The sequence below is a fragment of the Perca fluviatilis genome, chromosome 12 (assembly GCF_010015445.1).
Source record: "Perca fluviatilis chromosome 12, GENO_Pfluv_1.0, whole genome shotgun sequence".
Lineage (NCBI taxonomy): Eukaryota > Metazoa > Chordata > Actinopteri > Perciformes > Percidae > Perca > Perca fluviatilis.
In genome coordinates, this window is record NC_053123.1 from 15,196,432 (window position 1) to 15,215,910 (window position 19,479).

Consider the following 19,479-nt stretch of genomic DNA (forward strand, 5'->3'; position numbering starts at 1 on the left):
CACAAATGTCATGCCCTTAAATATTTCTTACATTATTTTTATATATTTATTTGACTGTTTAGTTATATTTTCTGTAAATTGTATCTCCCTACATAATGTTTTTTTATCCAAACTGCCAGGAAATTGTTGGAGAACACTAAATCCATTAATTTGAACACCCGGGGCATTCAAAGATACTGATTCTAAAGAATATCAGAAGTATACTTCTGTATGTAAACTCCTCCTCAGATTGTTAAAATATCCAAATTCCCAGAAACAGTACTGAGGACATGACTGGTAGCTATAGCCCTGATATGATGTTTTTAAAATGTAAATTGTTTTTAGAGCTTAACTTGGAGGCAGAGCTAATGATTTAATATTTTGAGTGTGCATTAGCTGGTATAGAATGCAAGAAATTACTGAATTAGGCAATATAAAAATAAAAGCCTTAATTAAGGGCCCTTAGCTTATTCTGCTCCTCAGTAGCCACTATAGTGAAAACTGTGGCAAAATACAAATCTGTCCACCTCACTTTATATTGTCTATTATACTACCTAAATATACTTCGGGTACTTCTAGGTACATGTTTCCTCTGATGTGATTTTTTGCGCAATAACCTGTTGAAATTAGTTCGGGTTGTACGTGCTGTTTACCTCGGGCTCGGCGAGAAGGCGGGGTTAATGACATAAAACGTGTTAATCTGGAAAAGAGTTTTCCGCACGGTGGGGGATTGTAAAATAAACGCCCACTAGGATCCTCCCAGTGAGCTCTCCTTTGAACAGGGTGGAGTTACACTGGAATCTACTGTAACTTTCAAATTTAACCTGCTAACGAGGAAGCAACACCTGCCCCGGGTTTAACGCATAGACAGTATGGTTTAATGTTACCTAAAACCGAACATTATTTAGCTAGGAAACAGATCATTCTTCATTTTCGCCCTGTTTCCTTGTCGTAAACTGAGGGTGTCAAAATGTCCTCGATGGACTTGGAGAAACTGAAGATGACGGGAGCTGGTCGAGCCATGGCAGTGCTGACCAGCGGTGGAGATGCACAAGGTGACTAAACTCAGCCAAACTAACATTAGTTAGCAGCCTTTAAGTATGGAACTATAAGTTACAATGGTTGGAAGGAACTAAGTAGGCTAGGCTACGTTACACTTACTCAAGTAACGTTACAATACTGTACTTAAGGTACTATTTGAGGTAGGCCTATCCTATTTCCATTTTCAGCTACTTTATACTTCTTTACTACAACTCAGAGACAAATATAGTAGTTTTACTACACTACACATTTGATACATTTAGGTAGGCTACTACTGGTTACTTTGCAGATTCAGATTAATAATACAAAATATAATCAACGTATCATTAAATGAAGACTTTATTGATCCTCTGGGGTAAAGTCCACAGGCTACTCAGCAGTAGGCCTAATTAAGATGTGCCCCACCGTCACCGTTACCAGTTCAACATTAAAGTGCTGAATGCATCAATAATATAATCCTATTATGTAACATTATTCTGAAATGGGCCATTCTGCAAACTGCATACTTTTACTTGTGGGACTTTAAGAACACACTTAATTGTTTTGCACTTCTACTAAAGTAAAATTAAGAATGCACTTGTAACAGACTGTGGTACTGTTACTTTTACTTACTAAATCTGAGTACTTCCACCACTGGTAACTCATACGGTGTCAGGGTCTGTTCAAGTAATGCTTGTCAAGGACTTTGGTTACTGTTTACACAGAGCAGGTGGCACCTTTGTTGAATAAGAGATAATGAAGCCATATCCACCGCAGTGTTTGATTTCCTCATGCAGGGTAATTGTGTAACAGCTTGTGTGTAACGAGAAGCAGAGGTGAGTCTAATATTTTTATGCAACAATCCTCGACCCAGGGATGAATGCTGCTGTCCGGGCTGTGACCAGAATGGGCATCTATGTGGGGGCCCAGGTCTATCTTATTTATGAGGTAAACAAGCTGTTTGTATTAATATGACCTCATTAAACATTACATACTGTAGGTATTTATTTATGCTTGCTTGAACAGCCCACATTGTTCTTTTTAACACTAACATATCATATGGAAAATTACTTTTCAGGGATACCAGGGCCTGGTGGATGGGGGAGACAACATCAAACTGGCAAACTGGCAGAGTGTGACCAACATCATCCAACAGGTAGGTTAAAATATGACCTTGCATGTCAAAATCTCTTGTGAAAAAGGCCTATTATGCTTTAATTGTTTTCTGATTTAGAATTTGTTTCTCCCTGGTCTGAAATATCTCTTTCTATTTCTCTTTCTTTTTTATGGATTTAATAGGAATGCTATTGTTTTCATCCATCTCCTCTCATCTCTTCTCTTCCTGCCTGTGTAATACTGATTATAACCTGGTAAGGGGCCTTGCTGCATGTGCTTTAAGCCTGAAGAAGCTGAAAGTTGCGCTATTCAAAAGAAAATTATTAGCAATTGAACTGTCCTTTTTGCATTAAGATGTCTTGAATTTATGCAGCAAATGTATTGAAGTGCATGTGCTACTTTTTCTATTGTTTGTTCATTATTGTTGCGTTTTAGTACATAATACAATTGAGATATGTGCAGATTCTGTATAGCACTGGTTTCTATTCTTTCTTTCTTTTTGCTTATGACCCCTTAAGACAAAGCAATGTCTACTCACCAGTAGTCTCAGGGTTTATGTTTAAGTTCAAACAAAGAGTAATTTCCCCTTATGTAGCAGAATATTGTTTTTTTCTTATTTCCTACTGTAATAATTATCTTGCAACCCCTTAGATTAATCTTGTGACGCTTTGTGGGGGTCACAACCCACAAGTTGGGAGCCACTGCTATTTCTAAGCCTCGGATGGCAGTTCACAATTGGCCTCAAAGTACAAATGTGTCTGGAGTGACGACTTGCAATCTGGCTCTCATTTCATCTAATCTGAATCTTCCATTTTAGATGTCTGATGTGTCATATCACTATGTAACAATACCATCAGTAGCCAGAGTAAAAAGAAATGGATCTGAGACTTAGCTTGACATTTTTCAAATATTACAATGTCCTGTTTGTCTTGATTTTGTCAAGTTTGTCACTTGTTATATGATGTCTCTGCTGCAGGGTGGCACTGTGATAGGTAGCGCCCGATGCAAGGCCTTCACAACTCGTGAGGGCAGGCTTGCTGCCGCCTTCAACCTGGTGAAAAAAGGCATCACCAACCTGTGTGTGTGTGGTGGAGACGGCAGCCTCACTGGAGCCAACATCTTCCGCAGTGAGTGGAGCAGTCTGCTGGATGAGCTCGTACAGAAAGGTAAAGTGCTCTTGTTGTCAACCTGTCACGGAGCCTTGAAAAATAATTAACCCTCATTATGTACTCATACTATAGGAAACAATACAGTACAATACAATTTCATTCTATGCTGAAATAGTCCTTTGAGGCATAATTTCATTGTCCAGGGTATGTGATCGATTTTGTTAAAGTTCAGTTAAAGAGCTCTATCATCCACAAAGTTAGCATTTATATTTATGAATCATTCTGTAGTAATATGAATATTTCCCTTTGCTTTGGTGTATATAATAGGAAGCTGCTAGTGTAACATCTACAGCAATGTGTGTGTTACTTCAGGAAGGATCACAGACACTCTAGCAAGGCAGCATGGCCACCTGAACATCGTGGGGCTTGTGGGCTCCATCGACAACGACTTCTGCGGCACTGACATGACCATCGGAGCTGACTCTGCGCTGCATCGCATCATGGAGATAATTGATGCTATCATGACCACTGCACAAAGGTCAGACCCTGTGATACTGAACAGTGGCAGCACTGAAGCAGATGGTGTTTCATCAAAGCAATTATTATGAGGTCACTGACATGAGTGATAGTCATTTGTTCAGTGATTAGTAAATAAGTTATAGAATATGAAGATATAACAAGAACACAGTAGTAAATAGATATATTTTGTACCAGTACATAGATACTGTCTATTTCGGACTATTATTTGGACAAAATGTGCAACTCACGTGCTCAGAGAAGTGATAATGATTGTAAAAAAAAATAGCCTGTTTGGAATGTGATCTTGCCTGGACTTGCTGCCTTGTTTGCTTATGTTTTATTAAAAATGTCCTCCTATAGCCACCAGCGCACCTTTGTTTTGGAAGTCATGGGGCGACACTGTGGGTGAGTTATGCTCTGACAAATTTGCTTTCTTTCATAAACTGCCAGTGAATTATACAAATTGTTCTATTACTCCAGATATCTGGCTTTGGTGTCAGCACTGGCATCTGGGGCGGACTGGCTCCTTATTCCAGAAGCTCCTCCTCAGGAGGGCTGGGAGGACCATATGTGTTCCCGTCTAGAGGGGGTAAGACACAAAAAACAAGTCAAGTCAAGACTGTATATTAGCCCCAGGCACATATGTATATATGTATTCACAGGTGAGGTCACTCTGTTTTGAAATAGGAGAATATAGACATGCTTTGGTTACCTCTCTTAAAATATAGGACTTAAAAGCAGGATTGTACTTACTGACTTACTGGCTAATATGTATATATCTGTTTACCTCCAGAGCCGCATAACGGGGTCAAGACTCAATATTATAATCATCGCAGAGGGAGCCATCGATAGAAATGGCAAGCCCATCACCTCAACTTATGTAAAAGACGTAAGTTTAAAGATTTAAGGACTGATTGATGGCAATGTATGAAACAACTTCCTGTGATGTAGAAATATTCAAATGTAAACAGGCAAAGGTTGAACTATCAGAGTTCAGTGTTCAGAGTTTTCACTCAAATATTTGTTAAGGACTTTTCTTTCATAGTATTTCTGTTGTGGATGCATGCTAAATGACAAACCCATGATATACTGAAATTCTTCCATTTGTGTTTGAAGCTGGTGGTACAGAGGCTGGGTTATGATACCAGAGTGACCGTACTCGGTCATGTTCAGCGAGGAGGAACTCCCTCAGCGTTTGACAGAGTACTGGTGAGTTGGACAACATACTGAACGTTTTGATACTGCAAAAATGCAGCTATGACACATTAACAAATTGTTGAGGCCATACAATTATTTATTACATTACATTACATGTCAATGTAGCTGATGCTTTTATCCAAAGCGACTTAGAATTAAGTGCGTTCAACCTTGAAGGTGCAAACTCCAGACAAGTAGTAAGTGCAAGTACATTAGCTTTAAAATAGGTAATGCTACAAAGAGCCATATGAAAGTGCAGCATCAAGAAATGTATATATATCATTTTTTTTTCCTTTCCTAAAATATGCCTAGTTTCCACCATCTGGTTGGACTTGATTCTAATGTCAACTTCAAATTAGGAATTTGGTGATAACCAGATTTTGCCCTTAGGGCTCGTTTATCTATTTCAGAAATAGTTTGAACATTAAAGTGTAGATCTAAACTGCCTAAATGTAGAACATGCCTCTCATTTAGACAAATTATTGTCATCATCGATATGACCAATACAAGACATTACTGATGTGTAGGAGGTGATGCTCTGCAACATTCATTATATATGGACTCTATTGTGTTTGTAGAGCAGTAAGTTGGGAATGGAGGCGGTGATTGCCCTATTGGAGGCCACTCCCGACACCCCAGCCTGTGCCATCGGCCTGTCGGGTAACCGTGCCGTTCGTCTGCCTCTAATGGAGTGTGTGGAGATGGTGAGTCACTCTCCTCTCTTCTATAATTGATTTTAATGAACATACTAACAAACAGTGGGATGTTGCTGTATTTTTTGATTGTACCGTCATTTGCAGACTAAATTGGTGCAGAGGGCCATGAACGAGAAGAGGTTTGATGAGGCTGTCAAACTGCGTGGAGGGTGAGAGCTGAGATGTTTTTCATGTATATACAATAGGAATAATCATTATATTATAGTGCAAAACTGCTTTGTAAGCCCCTTGTAAATATATCATCTATTGATATTAATTTTATCATGCCCACAATTTATTTTAAGTTTTTCTATGCAAATAATAAACGAGTCCAAACTAAAAAAAATAATGATATGCTTGCAGGAGTTTTGAGGTGAACTGGAATATCTACAAGCTTCTTTCCTTCGAGAAGCCTGTCCAGTCTGAGGTAAGTCTCACTAACATGAACACACACACACACACACACACACACACACACACACACACACACACACACACACACACACACACACACACAAACACACACACACACACACACACACACACACACACACACACACACACACACACACACACACACACACACACACACACACACACACACACATTTGCATTCACATGCAAAAGAATCACAACATTTAAGCACAAATGTGCTTATTAATATCTGACTCATGTTCCCTTAGAGCAATTTCTCCATGGCTATTCTGAACGTGGGAGCTCCGGCTGCGGGGATGAATGCAGCGGTGAGGTCTGCCGCAAGGTTAGCGCTTGCTCAAGGACACAAGGTCTACGCTGTCCAGGATGGCTTTCAAGGACTTGCCAATGGAGAGGTGAGAGCTTCTACTACTCAGTCTTTACTACACTGCAGTAGATTTTAGCAACAAGTAACCTGTATGAGACTGAGTGGAAACTGTTCAGTGCTGACACCTGTCTGTCTGCAGCTTTCGGAGATGGAATGGCACAGTGTGGCGGGATGGACAGGCCAAGGGGGCTCACTGCTGGGGACAAAACGGTGAGCATCAGGACACTTTTATTTCTATAATATGAACATATTTAGTTAATCTTAAGAGTACTCCAACAGTTTAGTATAGTATTTTCATAACGTTTGGGGACTTTGGGGAAAATACAGGCTAAAATTGATGCAGGAGAGGCTATTATTAGGCAATATGACAACAAATACCATTTGTTTATTGTCAGAGATTTTTCTGATATTATTTATACTGTTTTATGGATCCCTGTCATTTCCTTGGGTGTACTGGCCGCTGAGGGCAATTTGGAAAATCAATTACAGTAGCAGGTCTGCATTATTGCTAAATTGGAGTTTCATCATTTTTGGATAAATATGATAAAGTACCTTGATTTGTCAGGTTTTTAATTTGCTAGATTAGCCAAATCAAAATGTTCTATTAAAAGAAAATCCTTATCACAATATACTGTATATTGATGTTTTAATATTCCTACCTTTTTAATATACCTAATAATCTATACTGTGATAGAGGATTTTATCAGTATTGTGTTACAACGTCCAAAATCATCATCATCTTACAGTTCCCCTAATGCAACATCTCCTAGTGACTAGCAAAATGTAAAATTGTCAGAGTGCCTCTCAAAGTGATTTTTGATTTCTGTTTCATGCCCTATTTTAGAACTCTTCCAAACAAACACATGGAGAAGATTGTGGAAACCATCACCAAGTTCAAAATCTCAGCTCTGCTTGTAATTGGAGGGTTCGAGGTATAAGAACAACCCTTCAAAAAACCAGAAGTGCAGTACCTGTATATTATTGTCAGTATTACATCAAAGAGGTTTTCAATCTATCTGCTGGTGACTTTCAAAGGGGTATGCAGGTGTGCTGGAGCTGTTTGAAGCCCGGAGTCACTATGATGAGCTCTGCATCCCCATGTGTGTAATCCCTGCTACTATCAGCAACAACGTCCCTGGAACTGACTTCAGCCTGGGAGCAGACACGGCTGTCAATGCTGCCATGGAGGTAATGCTGAGCAGATGGCAAATTAACTGTGTGACTTTGATGTTTCAGGATTAACACGAATAGAGACTGAACCAAGCCAGAAAACACTGCATGTTATATGAGCTGCTGTATTAATAAGGTACACTTTGAACTCTGTATACTTAGTCAAAACCGGGGCGGCAGTGAGCATATAGACTTTTAGTTTTTAACTTTGAGAGGAAGGAGAGAAAGACAGGTGACGCGGTCCAATTTGTCAGTCAGGACAGAAAACAATCAACTTCTCTCATTCTAGGTGGTTTATTAAAGCTGGAATAATAATAAAACATCTATACAAGGATCTTTTCAGTTTGAGCATCCACAGTCAGCCGCCCGCGGTTACTCTGTCTCTTCTCGCCCCCAAAAAAATACTGAATACTGGTTATATGAGTTCATATAGAAATGTGCAAACTATTATGATTGGCTAATACTAAGGTGGGGGGCAACCGGGATTTAGACTTGGCGCTTCCTCGTTGGTGCACAGGCTAATCCTAGCCTCTTGGCACACGATGTTCCATCCAATGGGAGAAGTCGACACCTTGGAGGATTCCCTCTCTACCTTTCCCCGGGTATTTTACCACTCAGGAGGAATTTAATCTACTTCCAACCAGTCTACCACCCCCTCCCCTTCTAATATCAGTGCTCTATGTGAAGAGATGCATTGCTTTATGTGTTATCTTGCCAAGAACAGCCATTCTTTTAAGATGACTGTTATCTACAGTATTGGTAAATATTCCTAACAGTACGTAGTCGTCCACAGCTCTGAGTGCATCATCAGTCCGAGGCTCTCCATCCCCTCGTGAACTAGTTAGATATATCTTAACCTAATCAACACTTCCCCAGGAGACATTCTTGTGCTGGCAGTTTGACCCCCTGACCTCTCGACACACATTTCTGTTTCTTCTAACTAAAGTCAAGATGCGGTACATACATGCAATTATATTTAATGAGAGTAATTTTAACTAATTAATTATTTTATACATATTGGCAGACATTATAAATGATTATCTTTTTATCGAGACCTTGGCGTAGCCTTATTTTGTTGAAACTAGGCACTTAGCATATTTACTTTATTATTTCTTCACACAGGCAGAACTCTAGTTCACACCACCACACTGCATTATGGGCTCCAAAACTGTACACAGTTAGTGGTGGGTGTTGATGTTGACTCTTTCTTCACTTCTAGACCCACATTTTTGACCCTGCCTTCAATTGCCATTGTCTCCTTTCACACTGCCATTTGGATTTCTTCTTAAGGGTTGCGACAAGATCAAGCAATCTGCCTCTGGGACCAAGAGAAGAGTGTTTGTGGTGGAGACTATGGGTGGGTTCTGTGGATATCTGGCAACCTGCACCGGTATAGCTGTGGGTGCTGACGCAGCCTACATCTTTGAAGACCCCTTCAACATCCATGACTTGAAGGTAAGACCAAAAGAAAAGAAAAACCTCTGCTGTTTCTTTTCTTTTTGTCTACAATGTTCACAGCTTTCTGTCACTTTAATGATCTGGCCTTTTGACAGACCAATGTGGAGCATTTGACTGAAAAGATGAAGAAGGACGTCCAGCGGGGTCTAGTATTGAGGTACGTAACATCTCACTCATTTAGCCATACAGAGATTCTTATGCAATGCAAAAGCTAATAAAAAAAGGGTCTGATCTTTTCATATACGTTCCATCAGTACATCACCTTAGCGTGTTAGCATGTTAACATTTGCTAAAAGCAAAGTACTGCTGAAGCTGATGGGAGTGTTGGTAGTTTGCAGGCATTTGGTCATAAACCAAAGAATTGGACAGACTGGACATTTTCACTTGATTATAGCGCCATATTTTAAGATCGCCAAAGTCAGTAGAAGTTATCATCTGGGGAAAATTATTGTTTGTACAAAATTTCATGACAATCGATCTCGAGGTTGTTGAGATATTTTCAGTCTGGATCAAAGTGGCGGACTAACTGACTGAAGGGAAGTGCTATCCTTGGAGCCATACCAGAAATGAAAATACAACATTTTTGATTTCAACCAAATTCAAAACGACATACTGCACAGCATATATATAACATTGTCTGATTTCTTTTTTACTTTGTTGATCATTTTCTCTGTCACAACAGGAATGAAAATTGCCATGAAAATTACACTACAGATTTCATCCATAGGCTGTACTCATCAGAGGGAAAGGGCATCTTTGACTGCAGAGTCAATGTGCTGGGACACCTTCAGCAGGTACAAGAGCCACTAACTGGCAAAACACAGCTTATCAAAGCTTTCCATTACAGTGACTCTTATACTGTGAAGAGACGGAGTCTTGCAATGTATTTATACTCCATTTGTCCGTTTATGCTCCAGGGAGGGGCACCTTCTCCCTTTGATAGAAACTTTGGCACTAAATTGGGTGTGAAGGCTATCCAGTGGATTTCTGAGAGATTGAATGAAAACTTCCGACAAGGTACAGTTACTGTATTAAGTCATAGTTGACATAAATGAATTGCTCAGAAACCCCAGAAATGTAATGATTCCACTGTTTTTATTCCCCACCAGGCCGTGTGTTCGCCAACTCACCAGATACAGCATGTGTGCTTGGCCTCAACAGGAAGGTCATCTCATTCATGCCGGTCACCGAACTGAAGGATGTGACTGATTTTGAGTAAGCTATGTCACAGTTATATATAATAACAAGTTTTTAAGTTTGTGATAAATCAGTCTTAATAATTTCATTTATGTCTGTTTTTCAGACACCGAATGCCCAAGGTCCAGTGGTGGGTTAATCTTCGGCCGATGCTAAAAATGTTGGCCAAGTACCAAACCAGCTTCTGTGAATATGTCCCAGGTGAGATTGAACATGTGACTCAACGCTCCATCAGCATCGACTCTGGGTTCTAGGCTCTCTAAAACTGTTTACTCGCTGCACTTTTTTTTTTTTAACCTTATCTGTCCAACCTTTGTTCTTATGCAGACCACATACTTTAAGAGTGGTTTTTAATCCGCTGCTATGCATGTAGACTTTTAAAGCCAGCATTGATCTCAGTATTGTCAGTGTCATAGGAGCTACAGTATTATTAAATAATGTAAAAATGTACGTATTCATTAATTGCATTCAGTAGAGCAGATTTTGCTATTCCTTTGTGCCAAGCCTCTGTGTAGTCAAATCACTGCAATAAAGAGTCAAGCAGGTGTGCCACAAACTACTAAATATATAATATAAAGCAGCTTGTGGTGTGGATTTAAATAATCTGATCAGAAACCTTAAGTAAAAGAAGTATGCATATCCGTGTAATTCAGCTATAAATGAGAGCTACTACATTTTTTGGAGCACCTTTTTAATTTCCACAAAAATGAAAGTGGTCCAGTGGTTGGCTTGATATTGTGATTGGTGCTTTAACTCACTGTATGTCAGAATGTGACTGTGTGACTCATCGGACCAGTGTGATAACTAGTTCCTTTTATTTATACACTGTGTAGGACTGAAACACTCCTGTCTTTAATGAATGCAAACTGAACAGCAATACACAAAATATGCAGTGGAATAAACTTCAAAACTACTATACGTACAAAAGAGAAATCTGTAAAGAAATATAAACGTGTGTATTATTTTGATAATAATGCTATATCTTCAATAAAAAGTCACTCAACTGTGGTAATGTTAGAAATGTGTTCTTTGTAGTGTAAATAGCTTTTAAATTAACATATTAAGTTAAACAGACAGAAATAAATAACAAACAGAACAAAGAAACAAAATCCTACATGGCAAACTAAGTTGTATTATAGTGTTAAACCACGAACGCTTAGCGAAGGTATTTCTCATTGCCCACTATATGAGAACATTAATGAAGAAAATAAGACTGGTCAAACTGGTCTTACAAACACAATTTTCAAACAAATAATTCAGCATTTCAGATGTTTTTCTTCAAACTCTTAAAAGTTGAATGAAAATGGAAAATCATCCCTGGTGGTATCTTTGTTAGTTGTCTGAGGGCTCTTGGGGGTAAAGGCAAACTGGAAGTCTTCAATTTGCTCTGGTTGGCCAAACAAGAACTCTGGACCTGCAAAACCATATACAGTCCTGTAGTTCAAAGCTGGTAATACTCATCACAAAAATAGAGAGATTTGATACTTACAGGCTGATGACTTTGATTCTGTGGTTTTCTGAAAAGGAACAATTGTTTGGTATTTTTGTTGTAGTAATACTGTATAAACGAAAGAGGGGTTACAGTAAAAAAGCAGTACCTTCTCGTTGAAAAAAGGGCCAGTAAAAGTGAAAGATGACTCCTGTAAAGAAACTGGGAGGTAATTCCAAAACTAAGAAACCGTGACTTCTGTCAAATCACTTATTCCTGTTGCTCGCTCCTCACCTCATCCTGTGACGAGCACACGTCAAATCCAAACCCAGAGAAGCCCGAGGTGCTAGGATCAGAGTTCAGAGAGAACAGGAAAGCTGGAGATTTGGTATCAGAGGTGCCTTGATGTGGGGAGCTGGCATGGCTAAAGCTGAAGTGAACAAATGAAACCGTTCTCAGTGGCTGTCTTGACAGTCATTCAAAGTGTTGGACAAGTCAGAGAAAGCCTTACTTAAATGGGAATGATGGGGTTGAAGGCACAGCTGTCATTTCTGCCGGGGATGACTGAGGAATCGTTTCTTGAGATGATGAGTGAGTAAAAGCAGTGACTCCCTCATTGTCCTCTTCGCTTGGTGTCTGCTCTTCATCTATAACTACCTTCTCCTCCACCTCGTCCTCCTCTGCTTCCTCCATAACTGATACATTGGACTGCTGTTCATGTGCAGAAAACACCTTGAGTGTAAAAGTATTTCCAACATGAAAAGTTGATTTGTCTGAAGTAGCATTTACAGCATAGACCATACAACCTGATACAAAAAGTTACCAGTTACATAAATCAATGCAAAAAAATTACATTTGTAAATTTCCACTGCAACATCTCTTTACAGACGCAATGTAATTAGTTAGTCAGGTATTTCAGGGACCTTGACAGAAGAGTTTTCATTGGCGGTCATACTTTGGTAGGAAATAGTTCTCAATGAAAACTGTAAACGGTGACATCTGTGGATTATCCTCGGTAATTTGAGATTTATTCTGGAAAGAGACATTGCTATTGTGTTTTTCAGATACGATGTGACAGATGCTGTGAGCCATAAAAGTGTACTCACAAGTACACTTGTAGAGACAGGTTTAGACAAATTGTCAAAATCCATGCAGCAGATGCCTAGATTACCTAAGGGCCCAAGTGGTCATTTGAAGGACAGTCTATGTATAAAAGATAACATTACCAAGACTTGGTCCTCTTGTCCAGTTTCCTGCTCCTCAGTGTGCATCTCATCTGGCTGTGTTTCCTCTAAAGAAATACATATTCTGATGAGGTTTGATGTAACATAAACACCCAGACATGGCATCTGGTGTATAACATGTTGGTATTAACTGAAATACATAGCAGGCTTTCCTCTACTTACCATCCAACGGATGACATGACCACAGCTCATTGCTTTCTTCTTCTGGGGAAGGGCTGCAGGCGGTAGTATGCTGGACCATGTTTTCCTCATGAATTTCTTCAGCATTTGCCTCTACAAAAGTTCTATGACCATTCTGCAAGATCTATTTAGATTTATCAAAGTGGCTACAGGACATGCTGAAACTTTAACATCTCATAATGAAAAGCTTTACAAGGCATTAGTATTGTTCAATGTATCGGAGTACCTTTGTCTGGTTAAGATGAAGAGAAGAGATGTCAATGGAAAAATTACTTTCCTCCTCTGTCTGAGAATCTAATTGTTTCTCTGGTTCTGCTATATGCTGCTGGCCAGAAACACTATAAAGAAAAGTGAACTCAAACAGAGAAAAACTGAGCTTTGCTAAAGGCTATGCATCATTATTCTTTGTTATCTATAAGATTCACTGAAAGATACCTGTCTGGTAGTTTCTCATCGGGAGAAGAATCGACTGCTGGACCTGGTCAGGAAGAAATTCAATTAACTTTATCAAGAGCTGTAAATATTTCAGCTCTACCAGAGAAAGTTGATAAAAAAAATACTTTTATTACCAGCGAGATGGTCCAGCTCCTTCAGTTTCATTGTTATTTGCTCATCACAAGTCTTGATCCTACACTCAATCTCCTCTTTTTCAGCCTGGAGCACGAGGAGCTTTTGAGCAAGAGTATTTTGGTAATAATATTCTTTATGCAACTGGAATGTCTTCCTGTAGCTTGCAATTCTCTCTTCATAGACTTCCCTTGTTGGGTTACAAATGCAAAACAGTTCAGCTTTGTTAATTATTGCCCACAAAAATATATGAAGTGCAATTAAACACCACAGCTAACTGAACCCACATGTCATGGTTGTAGCTGGCTTTTCTGCTCTCCAGTTCTGCTTTCAGTGTCTGCTCATACTGAAGAAGCAGGCTGTTAGTCGCCTTCATGCTAAAATTACGTGGATGAAAAGCAGAAATATATGAATATAAAAACTTCACTGCACTGCTTATGTTAAGTTATGTTGAATTAAATTGTGTATCATCAACTTGGTCCATCATAGTTTGGCCCATTTATTACCAATAATCATACCTTCTAGCATTTGCTTTATTATGTATCACAGTGCTCTGCTTCACCCTTATTTCTTCCTCAAGTTTCTTGATATCTCTGTGGATTGTTTCAATGTAAGACCTCCTCTCAGCAGTATCAGCTCTACAAACTGTTGACAAAGGTGAAAACTTGATGGACACCATTTCACAACATAAAATATATGGTAAACTAACTATTTGTTTGTTAGCCTGTCTTTCATACGAATGTCTAGCTAGTACGTTACCTTTAATTTGTTGGTTGATGTCATTCTTCTTTTGGGAAAGCTCCCGAGTTTGAAGAGCTATCAAATACAAACAGCAGTTATCTTATTTAAAAAATAACTACTATCTATATCATTATTAGTGGTATAAGTGTTATTATCTGAATTAATTAGTTTAAGTTAGGTTACCAGCTAGTTTAACCCCAAAACTAGCTTTTTACTGACACACATTTGCCAAGCAGCCAACGTTAAGCTAACGGTAAAACTTTCACGTTAACATTGCAAGCCAAGCAAACATCAACTGACAACAAAACTACAACTACAATGAACTCAATAACTAGCTAAACTCACCAAACTGAAAGAGAAGGCTGTCAATATTATTAACGTTAAGAGAATATTGGTCGTTCATTTTTAGACCAGTCTACGTTAGCGGCATTAGCTAGCTAGCTAGCTGCTTGTCAACTGTGGCGGGTTACTGCTGCCTGCTGCTGTTGTCAACGGTTCAGACGTTTCAACCTAAAAGAACGGTATTAATTTAAATCGATTATGGATGTAAAGACAAGGCATTTATGTCATAACCCATTATTTTAATTGGGAGAGCCACAGTTATAACGTTATAAGTCTTAGATTTTAAATGTCACTTTCAGCAAACCTAGCTAGCTACGCACTAAAGTTAGACACAGGAAGGTTTTGAGTTCACTAGACTTGATATTAGCATAGCTAGCTAGCTAGTTATCAATTAACGTTATCTAGCTATGCTACGTTAATCCGACAGGTGATATGGTCAGGTATGACCACGACTGTATAAAAAACCCGACTGTTTATTGTTCATTTCGGTTAAAAGTGCATATCTCCTCACTGCAATTAGCTTAGCTAGGTTAACATGTAGTTAAGGTTATCTAGCTAGTTAATTAACACCCAAACTAGTTGCCTGCTAGCTAGACGCAGCGCCGTGGAGTAGCTAGGGAGTAACGTTAGCTAGTAGTCTGGCAATGCGAGACTAGCTTGCTAGTTACTTGGCTAAACCTTTTTAACATAACGTATACTGGTAATGTTGTATTCAACACTTTATGGAATTTTTTTTTTTACTAACGCTAATTAATTAAACTGCAACGTTATACAAAACATAAGGCGCCAGGAGCCCATGTGAATAGTGAAATGTGTAAGGACATGTTCGTAGGATATTTAGCTCTAACGTTAACGTTAGTTATTTTAATGTGCATGTTATGAAGGCAGTCAGGCTCTACATCCATGCATGCATGCAGTCAGGAGGATCATGGTTGAGGGGCGGGTTTAGTGCTATTCTGGGAATCCTTTTGCGTAGCGCATCTGTATCGGCAAAAACACAGCGATGTGTGGCTCTGCTGCTTCGCTTGCAATGTCTCAGACAAATTCAGTGATTTATCTGCACACGGTATAGTTTATCTACCTCGACCAACCTAGTCAAGGTAAGATTCAATTTCAATTGCAGTTCTATTTAGAGTACATGTTGTTCAATGTCCGCCGGCTGGGGTCTGCAGACAAAAGAGCGGACATGGGTGGGATTTAAATGGGAGTGGATCAGCTGTGTGAAGAATGGGTTGCATTGTCAATTTCACCTCCTCTTATCAAATTATGCATTCTTTTGGTAAATCCCTGCAATCCGTCTATCAATTATGTAATTTTTTTATGTCATTATGTCTGGGAAGGAGTGGAATGATAGACTGAGCTCGCATATCCACAGAGTAGCCTATCGTTGCGCCGTCATGCAAAAGAGAGACAACCCCCCCTCTTTGAAGAAATCTAGGCTTTGTTTGTCATCAATCTAGAGCGATTTAGTCTCTGTCTGTTCAGATGCATAATGCCATTAGATGAATGATACTGATGAAAAGAATTTGGTAGATTTTTATTAGTCATTATCACTGAAAAAGTGACTGCTGAATCTAGGCCAGGATCACTGTACATATGAGTGCATTATTGTAACTGTAAAAAAGCAAACCGGCTCTTTAATGTCTCCCCTCCTCTCTCTGTCCTGTGTGTGTGTGTGTGTGTGCGTGTGTGAAATCTTCATTAGATTGAGCACTTCAACATAATGGGTGTGTGCTGCACAGGACTTCACTGTTAGTCTTCATATATAACCCGTCAAAAAGTAGCGAGAGTCAAAAAGTTTACTGAATCAGGTGAGAGCATGGCACAGGTAGAGGAGTCTCAAACTGAAGGAGAGGGTAGCCCTCAGTTGATTTCCTTAAGATCAGACATATCAGGGAACCACATGGACGATGGAGAAGTGGGACCCTCAATAAGGAGGAAGAGGAGGAAGAAGAAAGACCCGCGTCCAGAGTCCATTATTGTTTACCGCTCTGAAATGGAGAGGGCACCTGGAGAGGACCAAGGTGGTGAGGAGGGAGCAGAGAGGAGCACAGAGGAGGGTGCTAAATTCCTCTGCACACCTACAGGAGAAGGTGAGAGGGGTGTCCGATTCAATTGAGAATGAACCTTAGTTAACCACATTTCTCATTTGCTTGCCTTGCCATTTTCTGTTTTGTTGTTTGTCATATAGGTAACTGTCTTTATATCTTAATTATCTCTTAACAGGAGGATGGAGCCTTCCTCCAGACAGCCGCTACGTGACCCTGACAGGTACCATCACCCGAGGAAAGAAAAAGGGTCAGGTGGTGGACATTCACCTCACTTTGACAAAGAAGGAACTTAGGGATCTGGCTAAGTCAAAGGAGCGTCTTGATGCAGAGTGTGAGGCAGGAGAGGGCTCTAAACGCAATTGCAGCTTAGGTGTGTGCCAGGGACCCCATGTTGTCCTGTGGAGCCTCTCCTGTGCCCCCGTGATTTTCCTCCTCGCCTTTATAACTTCCTTCTACTACGGCACTCTCACCTGGTACAATGTCTTCCTGGTGTACAATGAGGAGCGAACGTTCTGGCACAAGATTACAATATGCCCCTTCCTCATCATCTTCTACCCCATGCTCATCATGCCCATGGCGCTCTCTCTGGCTCTATATTGTGCCGTGGTGCAGGTGTCCTGGGCCTTCAGCGAGTGGTGGCAAGCTGTGAGAGACCTGGAGAAAGGCTTCTGCGGCTGGGCCTGTGGGAAGCTGGGACTGGAGGACTGTTCCCCCTATAGCATAGTTGAGCTGCTTGACTCTGATACTGTTTCTGGCACTCTGCAGAGCAAAGCCCCCAGTGAACTTGCCCAGACATCATCAGTGTAAAGTGTGGGTGTGTGGGAGAGATGGGGGGGGGGGGCTGAGGTCCAAGGCACATGTTGATTTAGGCCTAAGTCGCATTTAAGTCGGTCACAGGAAAGTATATTAAAGCTGTTTCACTATACCTTTCTGTAAATGACAACTAATCAAACACTGCCTGAATTGTCCTAAAATGCTGAACTATTGCTACAAATTTTGTAAAGCATTATTGGATCCAGATCACTATAAATTTATCCTCTGAGCAAGGGAGTGGTAATGTTTTTTTTTTTACGTTTATCCTCCTATCACTGAATCCTACTCGTAACATTTTGATACATGTAGGCCTTGGTGCCTCCTGTAGTAAAGTATAGATAGACTGGCTGTGGACACGGATACACACATCGTTTTAGTCCTTGAAGTTAAACCAAGTTTCACTTCATCTGTAAATATCTGTAATTAAATGTATTAAGTTTAAGTGGATGCATTTCAAAGGCAACACTGTCTTGTATTAACTCATCATAATCACTCTGTGAAGTAGTATTTGAAGTAAGGCTGGATTACCATCTGGGAAAAGTGGACAACTGCTCCATGTGTCAATTACTTTGTGGAAGTTAGATTACTGATTTGATTGGGAATATGCACCATTGAGCACAATATTGACTAAAACAATAAGCACCTTAAGATGAACAATGTCTTGTTAAGGGGTTCTGTGTCAGCATCTAGTTTTTAAAGGGTAAGGATGGCATTACTTTATAGTCATTGATTTGTGATAATTCTTGGAGAACAGTGGAAGTGTGTGGCTCAGATAAATAAGCTACATCAGGCTTCGTATACATAGAGAATACTTGTTAGAAGGAATAATCCAGTGTAGATTTTGGCCTTTCATAAGTTTTGTTGACAATAAGAGAAATATTGAATATTACCACCCTTATCCTGTAATAAGTGTATTATTCTGGATGATACTGTGCTTACATCGTGCATATTCCTAAAAAGATGTGTTTCATCAAGAAGTACCCCAGCATGCGAGTACTTGTTGGTGTCTGGGCATCGAGGCTGATTATATTTAAGCTGCCATGTGTTGCTCCTGTGTGCTGTCACTTAAATGTACACATCAAGTACATAGTACATAAACAATGTACAGAGGAAGACAGATAGCTAATCTTTGGCCCATGGCACTCTAGCAGGTCAATTCAGCCATAATTTGAAGCCATAGTCAGAACAAGCTGACAAAAGTTTTTTTCTACTGTCTTTTTTTCATATTTAAGGCATCATCATCACAGATATTTGTGATCTTAAACTACTTGTATAGGCTTCAGAGTTTTGTTCCACATACGAGTAAAATGAAGTTCACTGTAATTTTCCTCCTGAGAATTCCTGTTACATTTCCACACAGTCATATTTTGAATGTTGATTTTATTTATTTTAAATATTTATGTCTAGTACACTTCCTGAAATTGTTGCAGCTAGGTGTTTTATGCGTAGCTGATGGGGTTGGTTTAAGTCAATCAGATGGTTTAAATATTTGGTGATTCAAATGTTTGTGATCTGGCTGGGTGGAGTAATTGAATTTTGTTTTCATACAGGCAGAGACATGGATCAGTGTTTGTGGATTGAGTCTGTATTACACATTACATGTTCTGAAACCACAGGATGCAAAGTAAAGAATTACACAAAGAAAATAAAGTGTTTGTCATTACATCACAACTACTGTATGTGAACATTTATAAATCTACATTGTGGAAAAGAAAAGTCAGCAGGTCACTGTTTTATGTGTGGTTTATAAATGTCTTTGAAAAACAAGTCAGCATATAACCCTGAATGGTGCACACAGATGCAGATGGCTCTCTGGAGTTTGGGTGCTTTGAGATCTGATTATTGGCACC

The 19,479-nt window shown here is 39.6% G+C and overlaps 3 protein-coding genes across 7 annotated transcripts; 2 read left to right on the top strand and 1 right to left on the bottom strand.

The window, feature by feature from the left end:
• Positions 1 to 737: 737 nt before the first annotated feature.
• pfkla (phosphofructokinase, liver a) lies at positions 738 to 11,270 on the top strand. 2 transcript variants are annotated; one of them, XM_039817719.1, is made up of 22 exons: positions 738 to 1,034; positions 1,874 to 1,947; positions 2,078 to 2,155; positions 3,092 to 3,281; positions 3,597 to 3,762; positions 4,104 to 4,148; positions 4,224 to 4,332; positions 4,537 to 4,632; positions 4,860 to 4,952; positions 5,519 to 5,644; positions 5,741 to 5,805; positions 5,999 to 6,062; positions 6,319 to 6,465; positions 6,577 to 6,647; positions 7,282 to 7,369; positions 7,473 to 7,625; positions 8,898 to 9,062; positions 9,161 to 9,222; positions 9,748 to 9,859; positions 9,983 to 10,082; positions 10,175 to 10,280; positions 10,369 to 11,270. In XM_039817719.1, exons 1-22 carry the CDS (start codon positions 950 to 952, stop codon positions 10,514 to 10,516), a joined length of 2,343 nt encoding a protein of 780 aa, XP_039673653.1. In that variant the 5' UTR covers positions 738 to 949; the 3' UTR covers positions 10,517 to 11,270. The 2 variants fall into 2 exon arrangements, with proteins under 2 accessions (XP_039673653.1, XP_039673654.1); XM_039817720.1 differs by lacking the exons at positions 738 to 1,034; positions 1,874 to 1,947 and adding an exon at positions 2,299 to 2,369 and having other exon boundaries at positions 2,082 to 2,155.
• Positions 11,055 to 14,934, bottom strand: LOC120569703 (protein SIX6OS1). 2 transcript variants are annotated; one of them, XM_039817722.1, is made up of 14 exons: positions 14,769 to 14,934; positions 14,442 to 14,498; positions 14,201 to 14,327; positions 13,970 to 14,059; positions 13,685 to 13,872; positions 13,551 to 13,593; positions 13,342 to 13,453; positions 13,098 to 13,230; positions 12,918 to 12,982; positions 12,203 to 12,402; positions 11,986 to 12,121; positions 11,861 to 11,902; positions 11,752 to 11,779; positions 11,055 to 11,676 (listed from the first exon to the last, which is right to left on the bottom strand). In XM_039817722.1, exons 1-14 carry the CDS (start codon positions 14,824 to 14,826, stop codon positions 11,549 to 11,551), a joined length of 1,407 nt encoding a protein of 468 aa, XP_039673656.1. In that variant the 5' UTR covers positions 14,827 to 14,934; the 3' UTR covers positions 11,055 to 11,548. The 2 variants fall into 2 exon arrangements, with proteins under 2 accessions (XP_039673656.1, XP_039673655.1); XM_039817721.1 differs by having other exon boundaries at positions 13,098 to 13,239.
• On the top strand, positions 14,290 to 19,300 carry tmem169b (transmembrane protein 169b). Of its 3 annotated transcripts, none has more exons than XM_039817724.1 (3): positions 14,290 to 14,381; positions 16,471 to 16,858; positions 16,992 to 19,300. In XM_039817724.1, exons 2-3 carry the CDS (start codon positions 16,585 to 16,587, stop codon positions 17,621 to 17,623), a joined length of 906 nt encoding a protein of 301 aa, XP_039673658.1. In that variant the 5' UTR covers positions 14,290 to 14,381; positions 16,471 to 16,584; the 3' UTR covers positions 17,624 to 19,300. The 3 variants fall into 3 exon arrangements, with proteins under 3 accessions (XP_039673658.1, XP_039673659.1, XP_039673657.1); XM_039817725.1 differs by lacking the exon at positions 14,290 to 14,381 and adding an exon at positions 14,860 to 14,944; XM_039817723.1 differs by lacking the exon at positions 14,290 to 14,381 and adding an exon at positions 14,956 to 15,865.
• The last annotated feature ends 179 nt before the right edge of the window (positions 19,301 to 19,479 follow it).